A 24643-nucleotide genomic window follows, 5' to 3' on the forward strand; every position below is an offset into this window, starting at 1 on the left:
AAACTTGGCTTGAAGTTGGATTACAAAACAGTTCCTTGGAGTTTTTGTTCACCCTAGCCCATCCCCTGACTTTCTCAACATAGCAGATGCTATGACACTGTTCTCAGCATAGGGTACCACAAATCCAGACGGATGAGAGCAGAAGTTTGATGGCACAGAGGGGCACCAAGTGAAAATTTATAGACCAAACTTTTCAACTCTTGCCTTTTGCAGCCCAGTTTTCTCCAGGCATACCAGCAATCACATTTAATGCATCTAGGAATTTAATCATTTCCTTCCAGGGTAATGGGCGATTAATCTTTGCAAGATCTGTAGAACAACATACTGCACAGACAAAATGAGTTTAAAAATAAACATTTTTAAGGCTTCTATATAAAGAATGAGCAGATAGGTAGGAATACCTGAGAAAAAGCAAAGATGCAGGAAATGATGAACTTAACAAAGTGGATGCTAGGAAGGAATCACGAAACAAAAACTCTTGCCATTATCTTCAAACATCAAATAAAACAAAACAAACTACTAGATAGTAGATCCTTTAATCAATGACAAACAGAACAGTAGAAGTTAATAGCTTAATAAATGGAGAGGTGCGATAGTCCCCACCACACCCACAGAATAATAAAATAATAAATAGGAGAGAGGAGAACATTTAATTACACAGAAGTAGTAGAATAATTAAAAATGCAATCTAGCAAGTGTCGTCCAGACTTGGAGATCTAGTTACTGCTTCCTCTAGTTACAGAAAAAGTCACATAACACCCTTCTCTACCACCCCTATAGCTCTTCTTCTCAAATAAAGAAGGGTGAAATCTGGGTGATGTGGAAGAGCAGAAGAAACTACTTCTGTATAACCTGTTTAAAAAGAGGGGTTGGGGCAGGAGTAAAAGCGAAATAGTTTTATAAATTCACAAATTGATAGGATAGCTGAAGTCTAAAGGAGGAGGAAGAAGAAAGGAGGAGGAGGAGGAGGAGGAGGAGGAGGAAGAGGAAGAGGAGAAGGAGGAGGAGAAGGAGGAGGAAGAGGAGGAGGAGAAGGAGGAGGAGGAAGAGGAGGAGGAGGAGGAAGAGGAGGAGGAGGAGGAGGAGGAGGAGGAGGAGGAGGAGAGAAGCCAGTGCCTTAGAGTAGACACTGAGTTCTTGAGAAGGAGCTATTCAACAAATTCCCAAATAAAACCAGAAGAGACACTCAAAATGCCAATGTACAAATCAGAACACTGAAATCCAAGAAACATGTAAAGGAAGGATACTTCTAGTATAATGACTTCAAGGTAGATGTGATAAAACACAGATTTACTCTAGAACTTAGAAAAGTCAATGCCACAAAGTAGAAAGTCTATAAAATGAATAAGAAAACCAGAAACAGGAGTAATGTCTACATATATAGAAAGATTAATGGGGAGAAACTCGGTGAGCTAAGGAAAATGCACAGAAGAAAACACTGCCATTGATATGCTCGACTAGAGAGAACGAAGAAAGTCACAGGCGGAAGGCAGAGAGGGAGAAATACATGTCCAATAATCTGCCAAGAGAAAAGCTACACAATCATAACAAACAATGTTTAAAAGTTTGGGATATGATCAAAATACCAAACCTAAGAATCAATGAGACAGAAGAGGGAACTATGATACATGCATAGAAAGCCTACAGAATGAAACTAAAACAAGCATGTTTCTAAATCTAGAGCTAGAAAAGAACCTTCAAGAAAACAAAGTATAAAAAGATAAGAAATGAAAAGACAGTGACATAATTCAATCACACATATACACACACACACCAAAAACAAAAACAAAAAACAAACAAAAAACCCCAGAAACCCACATATGGCATGTATGGCAAGCCCAAAAGCTTGGATTACCCTAGATTCACAGGCGATATGAAGCTCAAGAAGAAGGAAGACCAAAGTGCAGATACTTCAGTCTTTCTTAGAAGAGGAAACAAAAATAGTCACAGGATAAAATACAGAAACAAAGTTTGAAGCAGAGACTGAAGCAAAGGACATCCAGAGACTGCCCCAGTTGGAAATCCAGCCCATATAGAGCCACCAAAGCCAGACAATATTGATCATGACAAATACAGAGGTGAATGCTCACAGCCAACCATTGAACTGAGAATGGAGTCCCCAATGGAGGAGTTAAGAGAAAGGATTGAAGGAGCTGAAGAGGTTTGCAATCCCGTAAGAAGAACAATACTACTCCAGGTGCATATATAGCAGAGGATTGTCTTGTTGGGGATCAACAGGAAGAGAATCCCTTGGCCCTGCCAAGGCTTGATGCCCCAGTATAGGGGAATGTCAGAGCAGGGAGGTGAGAGGGGGTGGATGGTTAGGGAGCACCCCATAGAAGCAGGGCAAGGGGGGATGGGATAGAGGGTTTATAGAGGGGAAACCAGGAAAGAAGATAACATTTGAAATGTAAATAAAATATATACAACCAAAGAATGAGAAAAAAATTAAAAAAGACACAATCACAGAAGAACTTGTTCATGCCACATTATAGTCAAGATATAATAACAAATAAAAAGAAAGTAATATAAGGTGAACGAGACAGAATAGTAACTGATCTCTCATAGCAATTCTAAAATCCAGGAGAAAAACATGGATTGTGGTCTCTTTAGGCCAAGTGATTGTAGAAGACTAGAGAGGAGCTTTTGTAGAAGGAAGTAATGCCCTACACTTAATTTTTAAAACTTATTGCGTTGTAACATTCCAACTGAAAGTAACAGTAGTTATTTAAAGGAATATTAAAGGAGATCTAGAATAGTTATTAATTACTTGGATTAACTCTCAATTCTGTGGAAAAAGAAAAAATAGTTCCACTAATTTAAAAAAGAAATGAGAGCTTAGTTGGCAGAGGGTTTGCCTGGCATGTATGAAGTCCTAGGTTCAGTCTTCAAAAGGGTGTAAACTGGGCACAAGGACACATGTCTGCCATCTCAGATCTCTGGAAACAGAAGGATCAGAAGTTCAAGGTCATTGTCAGTTACAGTGAGTATTTGTGGGTAGCCTGAAGTACATGAGATGCCAAGTTAAAATAAATACATTTGGCTTTATTATTTATTTGTTATTTATTTATTTATTTACTTATTTATTTATATTTTGTGTGCCTCACACATGCATTGTATGTTTCAGTAAAAATTTTCTAATGGTTTATAAATTTTTCTATTTCTTTTTTTTGCCTCTTTCTGCACCTAGGATTATTTTAAAGTTTGAGAATAAGTATAATACTTACCAAAAATTTGTTGTGTTAAAACTCTGATAATAATTATAAGAACTGAGAAGATAGAAATAATAGTGATTTGAACAGAAAAAAAAGAAAGACTGTCAAGAATACTTTAATATGCAAATGAGTAGAGCCAGAATCAACAGAAATTGCATGATATGCTGTAGATATACATGCCAATCCCACTTGTGTGATTTCCTGTCAGTCCCTCATTTATTAAACAAGGATGACAACGCTATCCCTCTTTTTGGCTATGTGAGCACACACACAAATGGCTGACACACATCCACCTTCAGACTATAAGCTGTTGATGAATGTTTCCTTCTCAGGAATATGTGCCTGGTCACTACTTTCTTGCTGCATGTGACACTGATGTCATGAGATCATACTTAGAATATAAGAAGCCTACTCATCCATGAATTCATTCATTCATTAAATGCAATCTTAAGTGTGAGCCAAGATACAGATAACTGTTCTGAGAGCTGAGCCTCAGACACTGACACTGGGTCACCTCACAAAAGGGGAAGGGGCAATGGCGAGATAGCTCTAAGTGATACAATCTGCTGAGTCAGAAAAATGAGTAAAGCAAGGGATGCAGGGGTTAGAGTCTGAGGCAAAATTCAGCACAAGTGTCTTTGAATAAGAGACGGCTGTTTGTAGGCTACTGCAGTGGTTGCAACTTTTTCTACATGAAAGTAGGAAGATCAGACTTATATTTTTGTAATGACACAATACAGCCCATGTTCAATAATCTGTAATTGTGTTTAACAGTGGAAAGGAAGGAGTTAGAAAATCTTCACTGTGATCTACATGAAGAGTCATGATAACATTGCTCCCAAAAGATTTAGAGGAGGACATCACAGGACATATGGCTTTTGTCTTCGTTGGGGTTTCTCTTGCTGTGATGAAATACCATGAACAAAAGCAACTTGGGGAGGAAACAGTTTATTTTGCTTAGACCTCCACACCAGAGGAAGTTGGAGCAGGAACTCAATCAAGGTAGGAACTGGACCAGGAGTGTTGCTTAATGGCTTGCGCTTCATAGCTTACCCAGTCTGCTTTCTTACAGATACCAGAACCACCAGTCCAGAAGTATCCCCACCCACAGTGGGCTGAATTCTCCCACCCTAATAAATGCTAATTAAAAAGCTACCTACAGGCCTGCCTAAACCCTAACTCCTATCTTATGGAGGCACTTTCTCAACCGAAGTTCCTGCCTCTCAGATGACTAGTGTCAAGTTGAAATAAATTATCCAGCACAGTTTCTATATGAATTTCAAACACTGGGTTAAACTTTTTGGGTCGGCAATGAAAAAGATAAACAGGTAGATTCAGTACCTCAGCACAGAGAATATGAAAGAACAAGAAAGAATGTAAAAGAATAAATTTGTTTTGACTTATCAGAGACTTTCAATAACCAGACATTCCTCTTATTGGATCTTACATATATTACATGATAAATATTTAACCCTGTATAGCTGGTAGGCAAAGAGAAAAAAAATGCAAAGAAAAGCTCCAAGATCTGAAAACATACACTGATTGAGAGTAGTTTAAAATGGTATAAAGTTTCAGACTTAAGAAGAGGAGATAAAACTAGAGAGAGGCAAAGGTTCAATCACACAGGTCTTTATATAACATGGTATAAAATTTGATGCTTATCTTTTAAGGACTAGGGAGGTCAGGAGAAGATTTTCATAGCAAGGTATCCTTTAATCTAATAATCTTCCAGGATCTCTCTTCATGAACTCCATCTACTTGGTTAAAACTGCATCCATCCACAGATAACTCTGAGGTCTCCGTTAAACTGGAGGCTGTGATAAAACTACCTTACCTCATGGCATCAGAAACTGTGTATCATTTCAAACAGCCCCAGGAGGAATGCATAGATCTTGCTCTTTGATCCATCCTATTTTGAACCAAACTGAGCACTAACAGCAGCCTTTTCTAACCAACAAATCTTATTATTAGAGTGGAGCAAAGCAGGTCCTGAGTTATTTTCATTCTAGATCTAGCTTGAAGCTTCAGTGAGCCTTTTTTTCTACATGATCTATAGTGTGGTACATGTTCTTAAGACATAAAGGCCAACAGGGATGGTAAGTTAGTAACTCTGGTCTCTGGGTGGTCCCAGGGCCACAGAAAGCTGCCTTGCTTTCTGTTTAGCCAGTACCCTTCATATCACAGGAGTGTTTGTATTTTCCAGAACACAGGATTAAAAATGAGACTCTAAAACAAACTCCTGACTTTCACAGTTCAGTAGTGCAGGATTTCCTTGTGGGGGGCAAGCAATAAATAGCTGATATTTTTCTGCATGCAGTCTAGACAGGGTAATTCTTAATAGAATTCATTTATTTTATGGTGAATGACAATCTGTTAAAATGATTGGCTCCTTTCTGAACAGCAAAGGTGCTAACAGCTTTACAGAAACCAATGCTGACAATGCTACCAGAAACAGCCCGGAACACCTAGACTCTTCTTCCAAGTATCTCAATGGTATTCTCCATCCTTATCACAATGTATTCAGTGTAAGGCCACCTCTATATATAATTAGTGTTGAAGTTATATCTTAGGATCTATGAAATGTGATGACTAGACCTTGTGAAACTTAAGAGTCCTCACTTATTCATTTAATTATCAAATTTTATTGAATTATATTATGATAGCATGCTTATTTAGATTTTCCCCATGTTAGGATCCTGGTACATAACAATATAATATTACTCTTAAGAACTTTTAGATCCCTAAGTTGAGCCCCAAACCACAGGTATAAAGCTTGGCCTGTGTCAGTCAGAAGCTCTTGTCTTCTGACTCTGAACCCGAGCCTGGAAATCCAGTAGCAAGAATTTATGTACCCAGGGGAGAACAGCCTTGAATGAAGGCTATTTGCCAATATCTTGCTCTCATTATGAGAATTTATGTTTTCAACTCACCCTGGAGAAGGGTTGGGGGTAGGAGGTTTCAAGAATACCTAGAAGCACCCTTCAGATGACAAGGTACATAAACAGCTGGTGTCTGATGCAAGTCTGGAACTCTCAGGCCTGACTCCAGTACATGCCAGGACAAAGGAGAAGTTAAACCTTGGCAGATGGCTCCCTGCACTTGGACTAAGATTGAGGTGAAGGTCTGGTATCTGCCTTGAAAACCATGCTAATTACCTGTCAGTCTAGCAGGGCCACCAAGGCACTAAGATTTGGAGAATTAGAACTTCTGTAGATAAAGGATTCAAGTTGTAGACTTCTTATGATCTAAGGTCCACTCTAAAGTTCTGAACTTTTGTCTTCCAACTTTATGCATTCTAAAAAAAAAACCACACAAACAAACAACCAAACAACAACAAAAGCCTTAACTGAGTCTATTTAATGTTGTCTCTGTGACCCTGGGACCATCTACTGTCCCTAGCCACCACTAATTTCCAATAGCTCCTCAACTAGGGGGTGGATCTTCCTAAGCCCCACCCCAGCCATACTGAGCTTATGGTTGGCTTGATCCTGTACAAGTCTCAAGCACATCAGAGCTGCTAGGAACTCATGTGTCATTGTGCTGTGATATCTGGAAAGTACTGTTCTGCTATAGAAATATACCCCCTGTGTCATCTTCCAAGTGCACACCATATTTTTGTGGAGAAACAGTAATATAAAATTTCCACTTAGAGCTGATCTTCCATGGTCTCTTATTCTTGGCATGTTGTCTAGATGTGGGATTCTGTATAAGTAATCAGCTACTGTAAAAACAGACTTCTCTGATGAGGATGGAGCGACACAATAATCTGTGGGGATAAAGATAAGAAAGTCGGGGGGCAGTTTAATACTATGTTCACTTAGCAGAATAAGTATGTTTACAAAGCTAGAACTTTGGTCTTCTTAGTCTATATAAATCTTTATGTTGACATGAAACTAAATCATGCCAAACACATAAAGAAGAAATATCCAGAGGGTAAATTTAAAACTAATGTGATGTGTCCAGGAAAGAACATGGACAAAATAAAAGCTTGATTTTGAACAAACCCACGTCAACAGAAATGAAGTGGAGAGTTATTGATTTTTGTGTTGTATACAAATGGAGTCTGTCATTTCACCCATTACAGATAACGCTGTCTTTAAAAAAACAACTTTAGCAACCTAAACAAGTGTACTTGAATTTTGAGAGGGTGCTTATCACCAGCATGAGAACAGTAAATAGAGGATCCAAAGGGAACATATAAGTGGCTCAAATAAAGTCATTTAGTCCTGCAACAAAACAAACAGAGGCTTAGTGTAATTGAGCCACAGGTTCACACCGAGTACCAGCATGCTGCCATTGGCTCTCTGATTCTCATGAAAGCAGAACTTCTCAGGAGCCAAAAGAGCAACACTAAAACTAATTCAGTCTAGAGAAGACATAGGCCTGCAATGATCTTCATACAAATCACCCAGATCCACTGTACACAACTAATTGGAAAAACATGCATTTGATCCTTCCTATGAAGAATCCTACAGTACACTGGCCAGGATTAAATGGATGAATGTCCTCAGAGAAACATCATATGCAGGAGATTTTTACATTAATGGATCTTTTTTTTCTGAGAGATGCTGTGAGAATTCAAACATGTGGAATTGCTGACTACAACTTTAATATTTATCTGCAGAGAAAGGACTTGCCTAGAAACATGTCATTTCTGTCCCTGGTCTTGATTTTCTTCTATACACACACTTTGTTGTGTTTCAACTTAGAGGCAGAAGAGTAAAAAGTGCTTCAAATATTCACTTAGTGGATGAAAAACAGGACAAAGGGAGCCATCAATAGAGCAAAAGGATCCACAATAACTTCTCAGAGTTGCTACTGACCCTTGGCCCTACTGTGTAGCAATGCTCCCTTCCATGATTTGTAATCTTAAAATATATAGTACATATTACGATTAACTTTTGAAGTACCTAGTGCTTCTCAGTGGAAATGCAAATTTGTGGAGCCACTCTTCATGGTCCAATTTCTCCGGTCTGGGGCAAGTGATTCAGAAATACATTTTTAATTTCTTTCTGACATGTGTTCTTACTTGTATAAAATGTGTTGATATCATATCTACTCCCTGTTGCCTTTTCTTATTCCCCTATTCCATACTGTCCACAGCTTCCTCCTCCCAACTATTCCCATTCTACTCCCTTGTCTTTGGTTGTATATACCACAGACTGTATCTCTGTGATGTTAACTTCCTGTTACATCTAGAAGACATTGCTTCTACCTCCTCCCAATTGTCTGGCTCTAGAAGGCAGAAGCCCTTTCATACTCTTTGATCCTTGGGAGGGGTTAGATCTATGCAGTTTTGTTTGTTTGTTTTAGGCAAGATTTATTTTTTCATATTATACAACTTATTTTTACTCAAAATATTAAACTGCATTTAAATATTTAATTTTAATTTTATTGCATAAAATGCACTCTGAAACCCCTTACTACTTATCAATATTTCCCATTCATGCAGTTTGATGAAAGTGCAAGTTTAAACTTTTGGAGATAGGCATTGTACTCTTTACAAAATAAACATTTGATATTGGATATTATTTATTTATAATATTATTGAATATTATAACTTATATTAGGTCATACTGTCCTGATTAGTTTCTACATCTCCTTCATTCTGATCTCTATATGAAATATCTATAATTTACAAGAATACTGATCACAGGCTATGAATTGCAGCTTGTGTAATACTCTTACTTTCTGTTATTTGCAAATGTTATCAACCCCAGATCAGCTTTAGACTGTCATCCAGATAAGTGGGAGTAAAAAATAGGTGTCTCATAGTAGCCATAGTAACGATCAACTTTAACCCAAACAATCTAGAGACATGCAAATAGAACTCTCTGAGGTGAAGGCCAGCCTGGTCTACATTGTGAGTTTTAGGCCAGTCAAGCCTATATCACAAGACTTTGTCTAAAAGGAGAACAAAGAAAAACCCCTTCACTCTTTAATGTTTATTTTTAGTATTAAAGTACCCACTGGAAAGGATTAGCTTCACTAGTATATGGAGCCAGCACTGCATTAGCAATGGCGTTTGTAACTCATGGTGTGTATCACCATTCTCCTCAGGTTAAGATACAGAGGGCTTCTAGGTAAAACGTAAAAACCCTGTCTCTTTATTCGCTTTAAAATATAATTAAAATTCAGTGTATTGCAAGAGTTGTTATACCTAAGTTGACTAGATTTGAACAGGACTTCTTAGCCCCCACCAGGCAAGTCTGCCACAATGCTCAGACAATCTGGCTTTAAAAAAAAGATAAGCCAATTAATTATTATTATTTAATAAAGCTAATGTGGTCAGAACTCTTAACCACTGAGCTGAAGCCTGATAAATACAGTGGGGGATGCGTGTAGCCATCCATTGAACTGAGAATGGGGTCCCCAATGGAGGAGTTAGAGAAGGGGTTTGCAACCCCATAAGAACAACAATACTAACCAACCAGAGCTCCCAGGGACTAAACCACCATCCAAACAGTACATATGGATGGACCCATGGCTCCAGATGCATATGTAGCAGAGGATGGCCTTGTTTGGCATCAGTGAGAGGAGAAGCCCTTGGTCCTGACAAGGCCTGATGCCCCAGTGTAGGGGAATGTCAGGGTGGGGAGGCAGGATGGAGTGAGTGGGTGGGGGAGCACCCTCATAGAAGCAGGGGGAGGGGATGGGATAGGGAGTTTCTGCAGGGGAAACCTGAAAAGAACTAACATTTGAAATATAAGTTTTTAAAAGTCCAATAAAAAAGAAGGTATTATCTATTTTTAAAAAGTTTAAAAGCTAGGTGGTTTGTTGATCAGATCACAAAATGTGGAAACAATGGCACAGTCATTGAATATTCACCGATGTTAAATTTGGACATCTTTTTAAAAGGTTAGTATATGAATATACAGAATAGACAGTGAAATTTATTCTGAATGGTCAGAAGCTCTCCCTATAGATTAAGTTAGTTTCCAACTCAGAAATCCATCTACCTCTGCTCCCTGCCTCATGCTGAGATTAAAGGGGGGTGCCACTATTACCAGCAAATGGCCTCGTTCTTAAAACCCATGACATACATTCCGAAGCTTTCAGGCACACAGGAAAGAACACAGCATGAACTCTTATCTATAGAACTTGATGAGTATATCCCTCTACCTGACTAGCAGGACTACATCATGCTCACTTTCCTAAGCAATGCTGTGATATCCAGACTCAGGAAAGCACAGTGCAGTGAGTGCATCTCAGAAAAAGCATGGGAAAGAAAAAGACATAGATCTTTACTCGTGCGTGCTAGTGCAAAATAGTACAAATTTCTCATGTGCACAACTAAGGCATTCCCAATCACCAGGTGAACTACGCTTCGCTAAACAGTGGCACATGTAAATGCCACATTTAGCGTGTACAGAAAGGTACTTAAGAGGAAACATATTGATATTAACTGCCTTATGTTATTGAGTTCATGAATGATAATGTTCCCAAAAAACTGATATTGGAATAAAAGCCTAAGCACACTATTGATCCTGCTGCCAGAATTACTTAACTAATGTGCTTTTATGCAAATAGGAGGTGCTGCCTCATTCAGGTTCCGTTGACACAGCAAACTGTAGTAACTTCAGTAGTTTTGTGAACTGCTACCGGCTGGTGATATAAGTGGAGCAGGTCAGTTCATCACGTCTTATCTCTAATTAGTACAGCATAAACAACACACACAGCAAATTACAGCAGAGAAAAGGCTTGACCTGCTATGCTAGATGCACTGGAGGGAGGGTGGGTAAGATTCCATGTTTCAGAAAGAAAAAGCCCGCTACACAATATAATAATCAAAATGAACCAGCTTTGGATAGTCCGCTATCAAAACACAACACGTTAAGTCAGCTCGCAGAGACCCATGAGGAAAACTGCTTTCATTTATTCTCTTTGAGTTGCTTCCCTCACCTACACACACCTGAAAAACAGGTCAGATTCATCTTACCTTTCTCACAGTGGCTTCCCGTGAATCCAGAAGGACAGACACATTTGTTAGGAGCCACACAGGTACCTCCGTATCTGCAACCCTCTTCACAGAATGCTGTAAAGGAAGCAAAGACTTTGTTTAGCTAACATAATCTGGAGCTGCCATATATATTATATTGGAATATATAGAGGGAATACACCTCTGTATTGGCACATTCAAGTTCTTCTATACACACAAAGAAATAAATATAACGATATGTTTCCACTGCTTTATATGGAGTTCACTAAAGTAACAGATTTAAGGTGTTGCACTTGAACCTGACATGTGCTAAATGGGAGCTGGCATTGGCAAGTCTTCTTCTGCCATCATTACTGATTCATTTGGAATCATTTGAGATGAATTGTTCAAAAGTGAAAGGTGAGGTTGGGGGCAAAGACTGTTTTAATACTCAGTGTCTTTGAACCTACTTTTCCCCAGTAAGTATCATTTACATTATCTTTTAATGACAATATATTCTTTGCTTTTTCAAAAATATGTTTGATGCTTGATAACATTTTATAAAACAATTAATGAAATGAATATTCATGCTGGCTCCAGGGTTTTGCCTCCATAAATAAATAACCCATTGTTCTCATAGCTAAGATGTTTAGCTCATCCCAAATTATTGATTTAGGAAAATTATCTGAATGTAAAATGTACCTTGAAAGGTTGTAGACTTAATTTCCACATTTTGGTAAGTCTTACAAGGCTATATCCCCCCCCCCATCTAAGACCCTCGATATTAATTGTAAATGTAATACAACATGATAAGCTATGAAAAGACCCCCAATGAAGAATTACATCAGACTGCCCTATGGGCTTTTCTATAGGATGTTATGTTTTAGTTGCCCATCCAGTGTGGGTAGCACCATCCTCCAGGCAGGGGATCCTGAAGAGTACAACAGAAGAGGACAGTAGCAGAATAAAAGCACACAGGCAAGGGCCCTCAGATTTAATCTCTCTCTACATTTAACAGTAGGTGGGATTAGCTAATTAAGCTCACCCTTCACTGACTTGTAACAGTTATGAACCATTTGGAACTGCAAGCATTTTCCCAACTGACATTGCTTTTTGTCAGGACGTTTTATTACCGAAACAAAAATGGAACCCAGATTTTACCCCCAAATGCTTCTCAGCAGAGGGAGGCTGGAGGTCTCTCATTATGCATCCATAGCAAAGCAGCACTCACAATTGTCCCTTCCTTCACACAAAGTTAACATGCTGACCACACCCACTCCACCATGAGGCCCTGAAGGACAAGTAGCTAAATTGAATTTGCTCATTTACTGTGCCCTAATCTCAGCATCTGTCCCCTGGTGGCTATATTCAAGATACTTCCTGGATGGCTCATTCTTTAATTCGAAGGTTGCCCTGGAAGGAACACTCCCACCCCTGCAATTCCGCATCATCTCCATCCAGAATAAACCATTGAATGGTGTTACCATATAACCTATCATGTGATCTGCTGACTAATACAGTCATTGAAATTTCCAATAATGAAGCTGATTGGCATAGTTAAGAATGCATTCCTTTTATTCTTAAGCGAGCTGCACTCACAAGAGTTTTAAATTTTAATTGTGGTAAGAAAATGTCACCCTGGAAAAATGTCCTGGCCGTATGTTGCCATCACTGCTTAATTAATATGAGTCTAGCTATAAAAAGCCACCGGGTGTGTTTAGATAGCTGAGAACCAGCCAAAGGGGTAGAACTTATCACAATGTTGCTGTTTTCCACATCATTTACTATCTCTTGGGTAAATTCATAGTCTACAGATTCAGCAATTAATTTTGAGCTGCTTTCTGTGAAGGAGAGTGCAGACCTTGGAATTGAAGGACTATTTCCCCATTCCTGGCACCTTAGCATACTGATAAAAAAGAAAGAAAGGGAGGGAGAGAGAAGACAGGAGGGGAGGAGGTAGGAGGGGGAGGGAGGGGGGAAGGGGGAAGGGAGGGAGGAATTTGGGCTGCTTTGGTGTATCCATCAAGAAATGTATATGCATCTTGAGAAGTCACACAGTGTAAGCTCCTGTGAATACCATTTTCAGTGAGATATTTAAAGTATACTTGTGGAGCACAGTAACATAGAAAAGTTATTTATGCAGCATAAGAGTGAGAGAGGGAAGCAGGTGACAGACTTCAGGGGGTGGCAGAAGATGATGGGCTGGGAGGAGAAAGTTCAGCTTGACCTTCCTTAGTATATAGACATGTTACCTAGAATCTACAGACCATGTTAAAAGACAAGTATGTATTCCTAGTTTTATATAAAACTGTCCCTTATATTAAAATATAGAATCTGTTAGGGACATATGAGGCTTTTGTGACAATCTGTGAATATGTCAGCTCTATGATGATGAGTTTGTATTACAAAAGACATTGTGCTGTGAGCATAGTTATGTAAAATTAATTGGTAGCAACCTCATGGTGACTGTGATGTATAGACTGGGGTTAAGACAGTATAACCTTCCTGGAAGCTGCAGAGATTCTGAAGTTATGAGCAATGGTTTCTCTCCTGGGAGATCCAGGTTTGGTTTTCAGCATCAGTGATGCACAATCATATGTAACTCTAGTTTCCAGGGAATCTGGTGCCCACTTCTGTCCTCTGCATGGACTACACGCCCATGGTGCACAAACATACACATAAAGAAATCACACATATACATAAAATAAAGTAATACAAATATAAAGACCTTTAAAATAAAACAGTCTTACAAGAAGTTTACTAACATATGCTAATGATATCAATATGGGAATATCTTAGAGATGCCATTGTTTTGATGTAAAAATATTCAAAATGAGGTTCAGAAACCAAAACTACACTGTCACTCATTGGCAGGGTTATGGCTCAAACAAATGGCACTAATGATTAGTAATGACACCACCTGATCTGAGAGAGTGGGATTAAGTTACTAACTTCAGCCACTCAGCACAATACATGAGTAAATATCCTCACGACCAGTTTTGTCACCAGGTCCAGACAACAGTCATATTTTGAACCATTTTCTTTTCTAGACTCTAGCAATACAGTGCTGAACAAGACAAGAAAGATCCCTCTGCAGTCAAGACAGAGCCCAGTCTCTAGTCTTTCCTGACTTGATGGCCTTAGAAAGTAAATAGCTACAGATCTGGGATCTTAACTCCATTATAAACTCAGAGAAATTCAGTGACATGGGTTTGGGACTTAATAAGCTGCTTATTTATCAGCCACAATCCATAATCTGAAGCATGGCGTAAACAGATTGAAGGAAGACAATGAGATTACAGGCTTCGATCTGTTGCTTTAGTGCCGTTCGTTATTAACTTACTGCCCTGAAGGGGTTGCTTGATCAGATCAACTCGAAGAAAGCATGCTTCTGTTTTTGAGAGAACTCTTCAGATTTGCAAGAAAAATGAGATCAGAAACCTCGGAGTGAGATTTAATCCACAGGAAGAATGGATGCTTGTGCTAAAAACAGTCTTGGCATGTGAAATCAACTGAGCTGTTCACGGGAACCAGGTGTTGTGTCCAATAACTGTGGTATACACCAATAAAGAGTAATAGCCCTTCACACTCAGAACATGTCTCCTGGTCCTCTTCAAGTTTTACTGGCATGCACTTAGTTCCTAAGCATCCTAAAATCCTAGCAAGTGAGCATCACTCCTTGGATTTATTTCTGACCCCTCTTTACCAATTTTTCTTGGTCTATCTCATGGAAAATAAGGGTGATGTTTGTCTGATAAAAGAAGCAGGAGACGTCCATAGAAGTACCTAAAATTGAAAGCAGGCAAACCTCTGATTTCTAGTCTAATCTGGACTGATTTGCAAGGCATCAATTATGTGTTAAGCTCAATTATTGATTTATTACTAATAAATCAAAGTCATATTCCATGAATTATAGTTAACTCAGTCATATCCATTACAAGTTTGAAGTGGAGTATGCTGAACTAAAGCCTGGTCATTTCAACACAGCACAGTGTCCAATGTCTTCTCCAGGGAGCTGGTGGCCTTAGGGTTGCATCAGCTTTATGTACCTTCTTGATAAAGTCTCAGACATAAATTCCCATTCTCAGATCAATTCTCCCAACAATGCAGAGGATAGCGTCTCCTCGTCTAGTTTCTTGCTTAATTCTTAGCCTTGTTCAGAACTTGTGACTTATTAAAGGGGCCTTCAAGTTCTTTAGGTTAGCAAGGTAAGGTCAGGATAATGTCTTAGTCTGCCTCGAGATGTCTCTTTTCTTACAAGACACAGGAAAGCCCTGCACAAAGAAGACAGCCTTGGTCTAAAATGTCAGTAGCGATGAGATGGAAAAACCTTTACTCCAAGTTACTCAGCTAAGATCACTGAATAAATATTACTCAGTTAAGTTCATTAAATAAAGTTATTCAGTTAAGTCCATGAAATATCTCTGTAGCCAGAACACTGTCGTCTTTTTCCATCCCCCTTTTCTTTCAATTTTGCTTTTCTTAATCTTTCCATAAAATGAACTGAAAACATGGAGACAAGAAGGATAAAAGTCATTCAGAACACCACTCAGTGATAGAACATCAAACATGCGAAATGTCTTCAGCTCGTGCTTGCCATTCAAGTCTCCACTCCCTGATATACATAATTACTCTTTTTAAAACTGGCCATCAACTGACAGTTAATGGTGGCTGTGCAGCGGGTGTGTCATGAGGGTTGTCAAGCTTCCCACATTCCACACATGATCATGCAGTCAGTCCTGAATAAGCAGTCTGTCTGTGCACACAAAACAAACGTAAAACTAAAAGGGGATCTGTGGAAAAGATTGCAGAAGAGGGATGCAGAGTGAGAGGAGGGGTAATAGAAAACCAAAATGGCGGAAGTCTACTCCCAGACTTTTGGCTACTTTATGGGTTCCTATTTCAACCACCCTTCTCAATCCTTATCCCTTCCAACCCCATAACTCTAGATAGAGTGGAAAGAAAGCTAGAGAGGAAATGGGACATAGATACCTTTAAATTACTTTCTGCTGATTGGGTATCAAATTCCTTGGGAACAATTTAGGATATTTCCAACCAAAAAGAACAGCAACCAGAAAACAATGACTAACAACTAGCAACAGCAACAGCAACAGCAACAGCAGGAGCAACAGCAGCACTAGGGGCAGCAGGAGGAGCAGCGGCAGCAGCTTGGGTCTCTTGCATTTATGTACCCTCTCAAATATCCTAAACATCTTCTGTTTGCAAAATCAATCTGCAGCTGGCAAAATCATACCCATGCCAAAGCATAAGGTAAATCTTAGCTTATTTAAGGTAAATCATGCTGTGGAAAATCTCAAGAAGCCCGGTATCCCACACCTGGGATTAAAATAAAAACATACTCCTGTAATGTTTCTGTTTGTAAGTTCTCACTACAATTATTTATGTGTATGGAACTGTCAAGCAATAAAAGTATAAAACATAAATACCATACTTTAAAAACACCTGTTTTCATTTTTAATTGTGTATATGTATGTATGTTTCCATAAGGATAAGTGCATATGTGTGCAGTTGGCTATAGATGCAAATAAAGACTGTCTGTTCCCCTGGAGTTAAAGTCACAGGTTGTGTGCCACCCAATGTGGGTAATACAACAAAACTCGGGTCCAGAAAAGAGTACATTGTGTTCCTAATGGCTAGGCTATATTTCCAGACATACCCTTCCCATACACTGATTTTAAAAGAAAAACAAATCACCCCCAACAGGATCAGTTTTGATAGCAGCAGCCCTGTAGAAATGTCCACTTCCCCCTACAGTACAAAACTGTCTTCTTAGGAAACTCATCCTACAGCAGATGCCACAGTGATGCCTTGTACATAGGATTTCATCTCCTTATTACAGCATTCTGGTACACTCATGATAGACTCTTACCAGATGAAAATTCTGGCTCATACCTAAGCAAGATGTCAAAGGTCATACCTCTACTAAGTGGATTTGGAAATGAGAGTTCTCACTGCATCTCCAAGCTGTGTCTATTAGGGCTCTCCTGCCTCCAGTGTGTAGACAATAAACCAGGTACTGAGAAATCTACACCTAATCAGGAACAGTGTCCCTTTTCTAGAGACACCCACACTATAGCAGCAGACAGTGGCACCATAAACATAAATAAAAACAGAAGCTATATGAACAGTTGGGAACAGAGAGACTCTAATTAACTGGGCCAAGTGGACTGGGACAAAACTTCCCAAAAGAGCTAACGCCTACATTGGGTCTAGAAGAGTCAAGGGGATATTTTGCCAGATGGTTCAGGAAATGTGACATTTGTAGTCAAGGTTTTTTTTTTATGAAAGAAGGTGCTAAAGAGAAGAAAAAGGGCTCAGTGGTGAAAGAGAAAGGAGGGAGCTACAGGCAAACAAAAGATGCTAGGTCTGCGTGTCAGCCATCACCTTGCCTTGAATCTCCATCTGTTTCTCAGGTTTTCTTCTTGTCCTCTGTCTATAAATTGGCTTAAGACTATGCTTCATTAACATTACACCACAATAAAATGATAAGAAATAATCTTTTAAAATGCAGAGCTTCACATATACACATGTATAGCAAATGCATATATATACATATACATATATATTTCCATATATACATATATATTTATATGAGGTATGCAAAAGATTAAAAAGTGATTCTCATATATAGAATTCTTTGTGATTTTTCTTTATTCTGTCCTGTTCAATTTTGACTCTGTTTTGCCCAGCACCATTTGTAAATCAGCTATGATCCAAGGTTTTACTTTCAGGATTCACTAAACCTGCCTTTAAAATATCTCTTGGGCTAGAGAGAACCATTAATGGGGGTGCAGAACAGGGCTCAGCCCATCTGCCACCTGGACCAGCAGTTCCCAAAGGTTAAGGCCTGGTGGGAAGGAGATCTGAGCAGCCAGGGAGCAGAACTCTGCCCCTGCCCTGCCTGATCCAGGGACCAGGAACCCAGCATTGGGACCTCTGTTCCCACCCAGCGGCTTTGGGGTGGCTTTGGGGCACAGCACAGGGCTCTGACCATCTGCCACCTGGACCAGCAGAGATCCAGGGACACAGACCAGGTACAAGGGAAAGGCAAGATCATATCACTGACAACAAGATGGCAAGAGGAAAGCGAAAGAGCATATCCCAAGGAAACCAAGACAACCTGGCAACACCAGTACCCAGCTCTCCCATCACAGCAAACATTGGAATGCCAAACACTCCAGAAACAGAAGACGCAGATCTAAAATCATACCTCAAGACGATGATAGAGATCCTTAAACAAGAACAGGAGGAAAAGCCAAAAGAATCAGAAGCTTTTAAAGAGAAAACAAGAAAAACACTCAAAGAACTCAAAGAACTAGAGGAAAACAGAACCAAAGAGATGAAGGAATGGAAGAAGGAATTTAAAACGGAAATTGACACAATAAAGACAACACTAAAAGAGATAACCCTAGAGGTAGAACACCTAAAAAAGAAATCAGGAGTCACAGAAGCAAGCACTTCCAATAGACTACAACATACAGAGTTAAAAATAAAAGGTTAAAAAATTAATTATAAAGCTGCTTTTTTCATATATGATCATCACATAGGTATCATTAAAGCCCACAGGATTCTATAAGAGAATATGGGCATCTGTTTATACAGACTTTCTAATTTCATATTGAGATATTAAGTTTAGCTTTAGAGAGGCTGACAAAAGGAGTCATGTTGGGAGGAAGGGTGTCAGTGGAGCAAGTAGGGCTGAGAGAGAGGTGGGGTGAAAATGACTAAATTTCACAGCACAAGAGGGAAACAGTTATACAATAATACATTATTTAAATTTAAAAGACTGATATAAAAAGTGTGTTTTATGTGTTTCTTTGAGTTTCTTTGCAACAGAAACTCTCTCTCTCTCTCTCTCTCTCTCTCTCTCTCTCTCACACACACACACACACACACACACACACATCACACACATATACACACACACATACACACACATCACACACATACACATACACACACACACACACACACACACACACACACACACATGCACGCACACAAATGGTACCCAAGGTAGAGAATATTTTTCATTTACATCTTTTTCCAAAAGCTCTCTGTAACAGAAGATACACTTCATATGGGAAGGGAAGATTAGGAGAAGAGATAATAAGGCCATCTGCATTGGTTTGGTTCAATTCGAACGCTTTTCCAACCAGACATTGAGGTTCTTAAAAACCAAAGTCCTGTATTTTGCAATTCTTAATTCTTTTCCACTTTTTCCACTGATAGTATGAAACTTTCTGCCAATCCACAAATTATTTAGGTAAGGGGGGATGGATTTTGATGATAAAATCTTTTTCATAAACCATGTCAGTTGCTTGTGGGTAGCAGTCTTTTGAAAGAAGGTCTCAAGTCATCGAAGTTGATCACTGATAAGGGTTTTCACTCATAGTACACAGGGGAAAATGCCCCATGCAGTGCCCAGCAGAAGAGCTAAGCAGAAAGAGGACAGAGTAGGTACAAAGGTCCTGAGGAACTAAGCATGTGCTTTACATACTGACTTACAGGTCTGTACAGTACTGTCTGCATCTGGTCAGGAAGGCGCTGAAAGATCACGAGTACAGTCAGCACTGATGTCTGAACTAAACTGGAAAGAGTAAACCATAGCCAGGTGGACTGGAGCTGCGTGTAGTGAAGACTCAGGAATGACCATCGTTAGCTAAGTCATAAGGGTGTGGAACACAACTGTGAAGAACAAAGAATGCTTTCAGAATCCCCAGATATAAGGAGAAGCTCTACCCAATTTGTTACACACGCTGACTCTGGTCTGGTTCATAAAAGGGGCTATGCCATGCCTTGAATGTCTTCAAGCTAATCTTTGTTACAAGTCTGCTAAGAGGGCTAAGTACTGGTTGTGCTCTAAACCTTTATGAATAAAATATTGCTGTGACCTTTAAGAATAGTTTCTTTGTCCTCCTTCCTCTCTGCCAACCATGAGGTATCTTCTACTTTAATGCTGTTCTATCATCCCAGCTCCCTTCGATGCCTCCCACCCACCTACCCCCATGGACTTTTTCATTCTTCAGATACATGGGGAATATGTTTCTGCCTATCACCAGTTATTCAATCTCTTTAATTCCGTTAAAAATGAATACAAGAATTCGAGGCAAGTGGTTTATACTTGTTTTCCTCACAAGGCACCCATCTGTCTTAAAAGGGATTTAACATTCTTGTTGTTTATTTTCCCACAATTCCAATTTCATTAAGAAAGTGAGTGGCAGACTTTGTCTGGGAGAAGACAAAAAGACAAATTCAGAAAAGGTTCAAAATTCTCAACTGTAGAGAGAGAGATGATCATACGAAAAACAAAAGAAATGGGTCTGAAGGCACAGACTTGGAATCCCAGCCTCACAGGATAGTTAGGTGTAGGGTTGCTGGCCCACTGGGCAGGGCTGCTTGGGAAAGCAGAACACAGAGATTTTGATTGTGCTTATCCCACACTAGTACTGGGCTGTAGGAAAGCAATTAGATACTGCTCCGGGGGTGGGAAAAAACAGTCTGAGACATGGGAAAGCCCAAGCTGGCTCAGAGGTCCCCAGGTCTGCCACAAGACTAATGCCATGGGGTTCTCAGGCTCTTAGACATCCAGGCACCACTGGAAGTCACAGAAGAGCAGAGAATGGAATCAGGCACCCACATTGTGGTAGAAGTGTGGGAGGGGGGAAGGGAGCTCTGGCTTGTCCCGGCAGGCATTGTTCTTGGCTTGACAGCTACACACTTGGTGGCCATTGTGGTTGGGAGCACAGAGAAGCCATCTGTGGGAGGCTTGGTTAAGGCTTTGTAGGCAAAGGCCTTTTTCATGGCTTCCCATGGCAGATCTTGGTGTAAAGAGACAGTCCATTGTTCTAAACAGTTTATTATCATGGCAGAAAATGGATGCATAAAAACATACCTCCCTTCTCAGGATGGGCATGAGATTAAATACCTTTTGTGGGGAAGAATGTTTGGGAGGGGAAACTTATTGGCAATGCCCTCCAGGCTTCTAGGTACCTCACTCACATGGAAAACTCTGTTTTGAGCCTACTTGACTGTGGTTACTTCTCTTTCCTTCTTGTTTTTGTCTAAGATGTTATCGTTGCCTCATCTATATGTGGAAGAGCTTGGGACATTGACCTTACATGATTGATGGCCACATATCTGTGGGGAGAGGGAGTTTGCAACTACATGGCAGGAGCTAGGTTCCAGAAGCAGACAAAACTCCTACCATCCCTTCAGGGTCTCCAGGGCTAGCCTTCTGCTTGACCTTAACCAGGCTTCTCCTCATGGTCCACCGCTGTGCAGTAAAGGGACAGGAGCCCCTGCACCATAGGCACAGACTGAGTTCAAGAGCAACTCAGGTGAGTTAGTGAGGGTTTGTTGCTCAGTAAAATGTGAAAGGAACAGGAAAGGGAATGAGTAAGACTCAGTTTACACCCTACCACAGGAGAAAAGATTTAAAAACTATAATGATGACTACTCAGTGTAACCTGAGATGGATCACAAAATCTTTGTCCAAATACCCCAGGTACCTGGACACATCCTCCTTACAGCCTGTGACTCAATGAGTGCTTATGAGTATGACTCAAAAGCATAGGTCATGCTTCCAATCTTGATTCCTCTCCCATGTTGTCTGACTACTCATTTAATCACAGCAAGAATCTACAGCTGACTAGGGACACTAGGATTAAAGGTGACAGAATGGGTGAAGTCCTTGGCAGCATGGTCACGCATCGTAAGCTCACAGGGGAAGTTAAATCTTCTCAAGACCATCAGCTTCATTCTCTAGGCTGACTAATGTAATGTAGCATTAGCTATCCAAGTACAAAGGCAGTTTACATCTTTCCTTCTAAAAAGAGGCATGTGTATCCACTTCATGGTTAGGAGATTCCTCACCTCTGAATTCAATAACAAAAAAAAAGTTACATTATTAGGACAAAATTTGAAAGGAGCAATAGAATAAACTGATGTTCTGAAAGGAGCAATAGAATAAACTGATGTCCATGTTTGAAAATCAAAATTCAAGAAATTAAGTCAAGAACTGGGAATTTAGCTCAGTGATAGAACTACTTTACCTAGCATGTATGATGCCTTGGGTTTAATGACCAGTACTTCAATCTATAATAATAATAATAAAGGATAATAATAACTTTAGACTGTTTATGTTATAAAATTTAAGAACAAATCACCTACCAGCAACAAAAAATATAAATCAAAGTAAAATGTTATGTTCAAGGTTCTTAGGAACCCGAAGAAATGGGAGCCTGGAAGGACTCTTTCCATGACAAGAAGTGAAGGACAAAGCTCAGGTAAGAATCTAAAGGGTTCTTCCCACACTGCATTTCGGCAGTACTCAGATCACCCACACAGGTGACAGTCTGGAGACCTGCAAAGTAATAAACCCCAGCAAAGTGTCTTGGGTAAAAGACTTTCTGCAATTTCGTATAACCTGCATGGGATTTGATACTAACTCCTGGGATGAAACAGTAATATGGGTGAACCAGAGTTCTTAAGTGTGTTCTTCCTTTTCTCATTTTCACTGGCTGGCCCCCCGAAGAACTCCACAGATTTTGGTCGTGTTTAAAGATCACCTCCCTATAATATCTTCTTCTTCTTTTATTTTTTTTAAGCTAAAAGTACTGTCTACTTTTTGTGGATGGGAGAGCTGAAGAGAGCAAAGCATCTCAAGTGAGCAAAGCGAGATGCTCGGCTCAAGGAAAAGTTAATCATCAGGCTGAATGTTATAACTCAAGATTACAGTATTCTGGCCATGCTCCGGTTTTAGCACATGAGAGTCTGTGATTATGGGAGGATGTCAGTTCTGACCAAAGTGGAGATAATTTATTTTCGAGAGTAAAATGGAGGCAGAGGAGAAAGACGGAGAAAATAGAAATGAGGAACACAATCATGGCATTCCTTACTTTGCACTCTCGTATCCACTCTCCCTCTTTTAAATACAAGGCTTTCAGTAGACATCCTCTGAGCAGTCAGTCATGGGCTGTTTCTTAGCTGTGTGGTGTAAGGCTTGGGGGAACCTCTACAGCCCTCTGTCTCGCCAAAGAAACTGTTCTGGGCATTAGGGCTACCTTAAGTCATGTGTTCACTTTCAGGTGTTCACAGGATATTAATTACTACTGGGAATATAGTTATTATTAGTTATATACTTATACACACATGGGAACAGATACACAGTATGAGTAAAATAAAAGTAAAGAAAGCTGTAACTTACAAGGCTGTAGGCTATCCCTTATATTTTATGGGGAAATGTTTTCATACCATTCTTAAAGACTGTTTTTTTTTCCAAACCTGGGAATTCAGTATTGGAATGATTAATTGTGAAGTAATGCATGAAATACAAAGAAGTCTGCTTCTTGCAGACATACACACATATATTTTTTTCTCTCTTCAGCTGCCTTTAAGGTCAAACACAGGGTCCTCCTAAGTGGGTACGTCTGAATAATGTCTGTGCTCAATGTGGCTCACACTTGCCAGGATTTAAGCCTCTCTGATGCTTGGTTATTGGTCCTAGTAGAAGTTGAGCTGTTTCTCATTTACAGCATCAGCTGCCTTCACTCTTGTGCTAATGTTACTTTTGAAAGGTTTAAGCTCAAATCTCTCACAGTGTCTTTATAATTTATAGGCAGCACAGAGGGGGTAAAAGAACACAGTCCACAAGAATCAAGGAATCCTGAGTCCGAGCTAAGCAGTTATGTGACCTTCAGCAGGCCGGCAACATTCTCTTGTTAAATGAAGTCCTCCTCATCAAGTTGTGCTAGAGGTGAGGCATTAAGTTAAATGCAAAGCCAGTGGCGTGGAGATGGACACATCCTCCCTCTGCATACTGGTCCTTTTCAGCTCTCTGTGGCAGTCCTTTCTATAGCTTTACTCAGCGAGGTCTGGCTCCTTACACATGCTGAGCATGCATTTTACCCACTCCTTTAGCCCACATGGCAGGGGCCATGGAAAGACAGAGCAAAATGCTTATGTGTTTATTTCCTGTGAGCACAATCAGGATGTTTTCCTAATGGCCATCTTTTTGCTCAGTGGAAAAGCTTCTCACAACTTAGCTCTCAGTGGAGAGAAATCTACATCTGGTGGGAGCTTTCGAAACCCTCCCTCAACCCACTGCTTATGGGGAAGTAATTTAGTACAGCATTGTGGCTCATCCAAAGCAATACCACATAGAACTAATGCATGATACACCAAGCTGGCTGAGAAATAAAATCAGCAGGTCAAAGAGATACCTATGGCATATCACTTACAATTATTCCAGCCTTATTCGCCATGCAGAATGATCAAGGAAAGTACTCATAGATTCGATGAATAAAAAAGTGCAAACATACAAACACAGTGAATTATTACTCAGCCACAAGAAGGATGAAATTCTATCACTTATGGCAACATGGATGGTCCTGGGGTTATTATATTAGATGAGACAATCCAGGAGCAGGAAGACAATATGACATGAAATCATTTCTATGTGCAGGCTAAATGAAACTAATCTGAAAGG

The 24643-nt window shown here is 39.8% G+C and overlaps 1 protein-coding gene across 3 annotated transcripts in view; it reads right to left on the reverse strand.

The window, feature by feature from the left end:
* Window positions 1-24643, reverse strand: part of NELL1 (neural EGFL like 1) — a gene marked incomplete at both ends in the record, with an annotated part of 772717 nt that overhangs the window by 147779 nt on the left and 600295 nt on the right. For all 3 annotated transcript variants that reach the window (XM_080908377.1, XM_080908376.1, XM_080908375.1), the window contains one exon: window positions 11155-11250. In XM_080908377.1, the coding sequence (XP_080764503.1) occupies window positions 11155-11250 (96 nt within the window). The remainder of the gene's footprint in view (window positions 1-11154; window positions 11251-24643) is intronic.

This window comes from Micromys minutus (assembly GCF_963924665.1).
Source record: "Micromys minutus genome assembly, chromosome: 32".
NCBI lineage: Eukaryota > Metazoa > Chordata > Mammalia > Rodentia > Muridae > Micromys > Micromys minutus.